This window comes from Orycteropus afer, unplaced genomic scaffold, assembly GCF_000298275.1.
Source record: "Orycteropus afer afer isolate SDZICR_OR568_19922 unplaced genomic scaffold, OryAfe1.0 scaffold00007, whole genome shotgun sequence".
NCBI classification, from domain to species: domain Eukaryota; kingdom Metazoa; phylum Chordata; class Mammalia; order Tubulidentata; family Orycteropodidae; genus Orycteropus; species Orycteropus afer.
In genome coordinates this window covers 11,462,049-11,470,340 of record NW_006921594.1, presented here as the reverse complement: position 1 = coordinate 11,470,340, position 8,292 = coordinate 11,462,049, and the positions used below count along the sequence as shown (strand labels likewise).

General features: G+C 42.8%; 1 protein-coding gene across 1 annotated transcript in view; it reads right to left on the bottom strand.

Moving 5' to 3' along the window:
• LAMB4 (laminin subunit beta 4) overlaps positions 1 to 8,292 on the bottom strand; it is a 113,992-nt gene that overhangs the window by 38,072 nt on the left and 67,628 nt on the right. The window contains exons 23-24 of the mRNA XM_007945055.1: positions 5,728 to 5,824; positions 2,451 to 2,826 (exon numbers count right to left, since the gene is read on the bottom strand). Of these exons, the coding sequence (XP_007943246.1) occupies positions 2,451 to 2,826; positions 5,728 to 5,824 (473 nt within the window). The remainder of the gene's footprint in view (positions 1 to 2,450; positions 2,827 to 5,727; positions 5,825 to 8,292) is intronic.

Here is an 8,292-nt window from a genome sequence, read left to right as displayed (position 1 = left end):
CACTAGCCACTCCTCGGAAGGAAGATGGGGCAATCTACTTCTGTAGTGATACTGCCTTGGAAACCCAAGGAGGGGTCGCTATGAGTCAGGTCCAACTTGATGGCACATAACAACAACAACAATAGGCACTTACTATATGCCAGACAACATGCTAAGTGGCTTGCCTTGAGTAATTCTCATAAGAATTCTTTGAAAAAGAGACTATTATCCTTTTTCTTCATGAAGAACGCGAAGCTTGGAGAAACTAAATAATCTATGGCCATACAGCTAGTAAACACATTTGAAACAAGGTTGCTTGATTTCTGAATCTATGCTCAAGACACCCAGGGTTCTCCACCCTCTCCCTCCTCTTTGACTTTGTAATTTATTCAGCAAACACATATTTTACACCTGTATCAGGCCTGGAGAATACAAACATAAAGAGAAGGCTGTCCCTGCCCTCAGGAATCCCCTAGTAAGGCAACAGCAAATGAGCCAAGAAGAGGTGGAAACACGAAGGACACAGAAGCCTTCCTCTGGGGAGGGCAAGGAAGGCTTCAGGGAGGAGGCGGTGTTTGGGTGGGCGTTGAAGAGGACTAGGAGCTTGGCAGGTGTACCAAGAGGGAAACACCTTTGGGCTTTGGCTGACGAGGCTCAGGGTGCCTCCTTCCTCATCTTGCAGGCCTGAGCCTGGGATGCCTACTTCTCGTGTTCTCTCCTCTGGCTCTGCTCTGGGTTTCCCTGTCTCTTCATCTTGATTGTTCACTGTGGATCAGTTCATTGTTCTTTCTGAGTCCCACTTTCTCTGTCATTTTTCTACATCTATGTGACCACAAGCTGGTGGTCCATGGACCAAAGCTTGCCCTCTGTGCCCTGTACAGAGCTCTCCCCTTCCCACCCCTTTACAGTGCTTTTTAAAAGCACTATTAGGTTAGCTGTCAATGTTTAAAAATGGGGGTACTTTACATAAAAATCCAAATGTCTGACATTTCTTGAAAAGTGGGAAGATCTAGGGACACTGGGCCCACCTTCCTGTAGGGCAACAGTCCTTAGAAGGATCTGGGTGTGCTTGTTCTACCTGCCAGTCGGAATTGGCCACCTGACCCACCCCCCACTGCGGGCCCTGTAGGTGCATTCAGGGTGGAGTTCATCTCCCTCTGAGCAGTCCAGCTGGGCTGTATCTTCTTCCTTGTGTGACTTACAGGCAATTACCATATAGTCCTGGGATATTTGGCTATTGATAATAAATGGCCTTATATTTACACTTGTGTTATTCATAAAACTCTAAGCAGCTTCAACTTTTCTTAATGCAGGACCTTTTTCTGAGGTAGAGAGTATTTTGCTATATGGAGTCCCTGGGTGGTACAAACAGTTGAGTGCTTGGATGGTACCTGAAAGATTGCTGATATAAACCCACCCAGAGGTAACTTGGAAGAAATGCCTGGCTATTTTCTTCCCAACGGTCACAGCCATTGAAAACCCTCTGCAGCACTGATCTACTTTGAAACACATGGGTCACCAAGAATTGAAATCGACTTGATGGTAATTCTGTTTTTTGGGGGTATATAATCACAGTATTTTGGTTTTTTGCTGGATTGCTCCTGTGAGGATGTAAACTATACCCAATAATTCATTCTGGTTTTGCCCAGAGCATGTCAGCAAGCTTTCTGTAAAGAGCCAGGTAGTAAACATGTTACACCTGGGGTCCATAGTATGTCTGTTGAAACCACTCACCTCTGCCTTTGTAGAGGTAAAGCAGCTACAGACAATATGTAAATAAATGGGTGTGAATGTGTTCCAATGAAATTTGGTTTGCAAAAATGGGTGGTGTGTTGGATTTGGCTTATGGGCTGTGATTTACTAACTCCTGCCCCATGCCAACCATTCTAATCTCAAGAAATGTTTGATGAGGAAGAGGGGAAAATATGCCATAAAATGTGATTAAAATGAATTTCGAATGAATTATTATACTTGTTATAAGACTTCATATTCATGTACAGGCTTCTGAACAATGGAAGAATTAGGGAAAGTATAGTAAGTTTTCTGAGTGCATGGTTGAAAAAATACATTGTGTTAAAAATTGCTTCCAATTTCATTGTCCTTCAGCAATGCTGGGCTTGGGGTCCTCCATCAACTTTTTAATGATTCCCTTTTTGTTGTAATCAACGGCTTCTGGAAAAATCACATGAAATCTTAACTAAGTAAGAAAGAGACAGACAAGCAAGATAACCAGCCTGGTTACTGAGTGACTGTCAGTTCCCTGAAGTCACAATAGGTGCATTTCTAAATGGAACCCTGAGGATGTTGAATTTCAGCAGCAGTGCAGGGAAATCAGGGGCTGACCATCTCCTGTTGTCAGGTGCTGTCGACTGGCTCAGAGTCATAGCAACCCCAGGTACAACAGACTGAAACTCTGGACCACCCTCACCATCTGTCTATTCACCTGTCTACGATCAGAGCACAAAACTTACCGAACAGAGTCATGATAATCCTTGACTCTTAAGAATTCCCCAGATGAGAAAACAGGATGTTTCAAAATCCTTTCTATTTCAGATATGTTCTCTCTGAGGCCTTTGAAGTTGGCCTCACAGATGGGCAGGGTCCCTCTTTTATCTTCCATGTTAACAGCCAGCCTCATTAACCCTTGCACTGTTTTCGAGAGGGAAGAAATGGTACGGTCCCATTGATCAAAGCATGAGTGACACCGAAGACAAGCAGGGAATTCCTGGCTGTGACCCCTGATGCAGTGATCGCATCGCTGGCCACCAACGCCCTCCCGGCAGTGGCACATGCCTGTGTCCTCATCACAGGCTGGTGTCTGGGTACCTTCCCTGTTGCAGTCACATGCTAAAAAGGAAGAGAGGGAGAGCAGAGAATGTCACCTGGTCTTTTTGCTTATGATTAACTTAAGAACAAAGTCCACTTCTCCCTTCTAAGAATCCCTCCAACTCACATTTCTAGGGTGAATGTGTTAAACCAGGATGCTTGCAGGGATCTGTGCAATGGCTGAGAGTCCAACATTCCTTCCTTCATTTTACTAACCAGCCAGTCCACGGCTTATGTATGGAAAATGTTGTTATATGCCGTCAAGTCGGATCTGACTCATAGTGACCCCTCCTTGGGTTTCCAAGGCGGTATCACTATGGAAGTAGATTGCCCAACCTTCCTTCTGAGGAGTGGCTTGTGGGTTTGAACCACCAGCCTTCTGGTTAGCAGTCAAGTGCCTTAGGCACTATGGAAAATAGTAGCTGCCATTTTTATTGTGTGTGTGTATGTGTGCACGCACATGTGGGTTCTCCATCTATTCGAGGGAGGAATGCGGCGGCCCTAAATGGTGGACAGTATGTTAATGACTCTGCTGCGTCTGTCTCATGGGGTGATATAGGCATGTCACAGACTAAGAATTCCTGTGGCCACATTTAGTACAATCCAGCTTGGGTTTGGTGAGTCATATTGTCTTCCATGTTTTGAGGAGAAATATTCCATTCTCAAGTAGAGGGCAACATTCCTTTTGTTTTAATAATAATTAAAAAATAACAACTGATGCCCCATAATACTTGAATTGATAAGGTTTCTGACTGAGCCTGAGAATGAAGGATGGGTATTGGCATCATGGAAATTTCTGAATGGTTAGAGAATCATTGGCCTATGTCTTTGGACTAATTGTAAGGAACAAGTGACTTAAAAAAGCATTTTACACCTTGAATAAAAATACTGCCAATTTCGAATAGAAGGGGATTAGCACACGAGGCTCCTCAGCCTGGTACCATCAGTCTGGCACATTCAGTTGGTCCAGAGAGCTCACAGGGGCCCTATGGGGGTGGTACGATGTCACCTCAGTGGCTGGAGGCCAAGTTTCCCCCTTACTAGCTTCTCTTTCCCAGGAGCTGGAGTGGGAGTCTGTGGCCCAAGTTGACCATTTTAGTATTTCCTCTGCTGTGTCAGCAAAAAGGATGAAAGCATTTTCATGAAATAAGATTATTGAAACATTAAAGGGACACAAGGGAAGAGGCTCTCTAAGATAGATTTTCCAAGAGCCAAAATTCTTCCCTGGTTTTTCAAGAAGAAATTCCACTTAGAGAACTGAGTAGGTAGGACTCAGGGAAAAATCATTGAGAAATGTGTATCTGAATGATGTGGACATGACAGTGATGTTTTTGTTGTTGTTGTTGTTATGTGCCGTCGAGTCGGCCCCGACTCATAGCGACCCCTTCTTGGGTTTCCGAGGCAGTATCACTACGGAAGTAGGATTGCCCAACCTTCCTTCTGAGGAGTGGCTGGTGGGTTTGAACCGCCAGCCTTCTGGTTAGCAGTCAAGTGCTTTAGCCACTATGCTACCAGAGATGTTTTTTAGCCACAAAAAAAGAATCACTGGTCGGATGGAGTCTGGTGGAACCCCCAAGACTATGGCCCTACGTTACCCTTCGGGCCTAGAATTGGACTCACTATGTGGATTGGCTTTCAGCCCAACAGTAGAAAGTACTACACATAGAACACCTTCCCCAGGGCTATGCACCCATCTACTCTAGGGAGATGTGCTCCTTAGAGCAAGCAGCCATGAGCCACCAGAGGGGCAGCATTCCCATAGAGGGAAAGTTGGACAGACAGGAACACATAGTGAAAAAAGGCACAGGGAGGGGGCAATCACAGGGATTGGAGGGGAAGGGAGTTTGTTATGGTCAGGGATGGTAATCAGGTGTGAAATCATATGTGCATGAACTGTTGAATGTAAAACAAATATGCTCTGTAAATTTGCACCTAAAGCACAATAAAAATAAATGAATAATAAAAAGAATACATTTATGAAAGAATGGAGAGGAGAAAAATGTTACTACTATCTGTGGTTGGAGGGGTGACTACAATGAAAAGACCATCATGCCTGTCACTTTTTGGATTGACTTCCTTTGGAAGTTGATTTTAAAGGGAGAATCAAAAATCCTACCATCTAGGGCCCACCTAGACTCTCAACCTAAGCTGTTCGGTATGGTAGCCACTAACTGCATGTGGCTATCTAGATTTAAACTAATTAAAATTAAATAAATAAAAAATTCAATTCCTCAGCTATATTAGCCACATTTCAAGTGCCCAATAGCCACATAGGCTAGTGGCTACCACATTGGACAACACAGATGTAGAATATTTGTATCATCATGGAAAATTCTACTGGCTAGTATGGCTCTAAGTCCTACAACTAGTGCTAATACGTGGAAAGAAGATGCTGTAGCACAAACTCCATGAGAAGTCTTCGTCTTGATTGTTCACCTGGAATACCCGGTAGGCACTCTGAATATTTGTTACGTACATGAATAAGTGAATACACAATAGACCTGAAGGCATGAGAGCCACTGTGAGGAAATGTCACCTCTACTGTCTTCCTATGATCAATTGACCAGCCTGTATCTCAATCCTGAGCAGTCATTTTTTCTCAACTTGCTTCCAAATAGCAGAAAATTGGCTACAAGTCATGACCCCTGAGGCTTGTTCCACTGTGATGACTCTGAGAAATTTTAATATAAGCTACAAATATTAATTCAGCTAAAAGTTTTTAAAAAGGCCAAAATAATCTCATTTGCTGAACTACAAAAATATTATTTTCAAAACTTGGATCAAATTTTGTGAATTTTCTAAGTCTATATTGTTAAAAGCAACAACCAAATAAAGGAATTTAAAATTCGGTTGGTTTGAAAGATACCCTTGGTAGGGTCAGGTTGCTCATACCCAAGTGTTTTCAGAATTACCAATACTTACGAACGCATGGCCCCGGTGGATCACCATAATAAGTTTCCTTGCACTCATTGCAGTGTTTCCCGCCATAGCCTAATTTACACGGACACTGGCCTGTAAGCTGTGAGAACAGTCATGGGTGAGGAATGGACAAGCTTTATGATCTAAAGAAATAATGCATTTTAATAGGAAACATTTTTCCCTCCAGTGATTTAGAACATACAGCTGTACAAAGGCAGAGAAAGGACAATTCCCACGGCCAGCAACCACCCCCGACAATACCAAGGATCACAAGTTCATGTGTTTTGGCTTAGAGCTCTTGGATACACCACCTGCTTCCAGCTGTTCAAGGACAGGTGGCCCCAAATTGGGAAGCATATACAGATGTACATGAAAAAAAACACTTAATGGGAAACAGGCCACATTCTTTTGTACAGTTATGGGAGTTCTCCCACAAGGGAGAGAGGCCAAAGGCTTGGCCGTACCCTCATCTATTAATTTGGAAATTACTTTCCCCAAATATGGAATACAGGATATAGTTTTTACCAATTGGACTAGTTCAATTGAGTTTATGTTATTTGACAAAACAGCATTTTTTGGGGGATGGGGACTTGAGGCCTAATTGTTTAATGTCTCTTATTTAATTGTGTTTTGGGGAAAGAACTGAACCTTCCTGCACCTTCCTGACTGGGCTTCATGATCAGCTTTTCTGAAAACTGAGAAGGTTGAATAATTAACAGAAGAAAAATGTGAAGCAAATAACTATTGTTATAATTCTAAAGTATACATGACCAAACCCGCTTAAACACTAACTTCATAATTATGCTTCCAGTGAATAAGTAACTAGATGAAGCAACAGCTTGGATCTACCAAGCTTCCACCCATCTTGGGAGTTACCTCTCCACTAGCTTCTGCTAACATATAGGGAGTTATGGGAAGTTGGTTGTCCTTGATTACTGGGCAATGCTTTCTGATACCGTGACAGAATCTACCTCCTTGTAACTCATTCCTGTTGTTCAGAGTCCAGCCTTCCAGAGTTGCGCAAAACAGACTGCCCCCTTCTTCCCTCTTGCAGTCCTTTCTCCAATTAGAGATGGCCATTTCAATTTGCCTTTGCTTCTTTTTTATGGACCAACCACTCCTAATCCCTTCAGACCTTCATCATAGGATAGTATGGTTCTACCCACTTTCCTGTTGTCTTACTTTGTACAGAAATTAGTTTATCAATATATTGTCAACATTAATTGTCAGTATATTAATATATGGTACTTAGAAATGACAACAATTCTCCTAGGGCCTCCTGGCCAGTGCAGTGGACCATGGGACAATGACTCCCTTGAACTGGGTAGGGCACTCTTCCTACTCTAGCCTGAACTGGCATCACCCCATTGGCAGCCCTGTTATGGCCCTGCTGGCTCATGTAAAGCCTGTCTATGCACAACAAAAATCCTAATGTTTTCCACGTGAGTCAGTGCCAAGTTATCCCTCCCACTTTGTATTTATGCAGTAGATCTCTAAAACCCAATTGCAAAACTTCACTTTTACTCTGATAAAATTTTCATCTTCTTGCTTCCAGCCTATGTAGGTATATTTTATCAGCCTGTTGGTATATTTTTAATCATATTCTGTCTTTATTATATTACTTTACAACTTAGTAATGTCTGTAAATTTGATAAGTGTGTTTCTTCAACTCCACCTAACCTGTTGATGAAAATATTGGACAGCTTGTTTGGATCTCTCTGGAATGCACTAGGGACCTCCTGGCTGACACAGAGGGCTTTACCAATGGTTGTTTTAATAGCTGGGAATTTAAATGTCCACATGTTTCCTTTGTGCTCCAGTGAAAGTGTTTTCTGATCATGGAACAATCTTTACCAAAGGGTCGCTTATGGACCAGACAACCCAAAGTGCCCTTGTTATGACAGGCTATTTGATTAAACCATTGCTATCTAATTTTCATTTTCATGGGTTACCTCTGATTCTATGACTGAACTGTGGTCTTCGTTAATTGCTGCTAGAATCATGCTTTCCAAAAGTTCTAAGAAGCATGTCAGACAGTGACATCATGGACATTAGAAATCCCTCACAAATTAGGGAGCCATGTAATCACGTGAAAATCTACCAATTTGTTCCATGGGTGCTGGCTGCAGGTGTGGGGAGGGGAGGAGAGCATTAAAAAATGCATGGTCACTGACCATCCAGGTCTTGCTTTCTAATGTTGTTGTTGTTGTTATTATGTGCCGTCGAGTCAACCCCGACTCATAGCGACCCCTCCTTGGGTTTCCGAGGCAGTATCACTACGGAAGTAGGATTGCCCAACCTTCCTTCCGAGGAGTGGCTGGTGGGTTTGAACTGCCAACCTTCTGGTTAGCAGTCAAGTGCCTTAGGCACCATGCTACCAGAGCTCCTTGCTTTCTAATACTGCTCTTCAAAAGGTACCAAGGTTCCTTGGAGAAATGGCTGACTATTTATGTATATTTATATATACCAGATGAGTTGGGAGGATCTTGCAGTGCCAGAAAGTAAAGAAGTGCTCAAAAAAAAAAAACAAAAACAAGAAATCTATAATAATGGGGATATGTTAAAGGG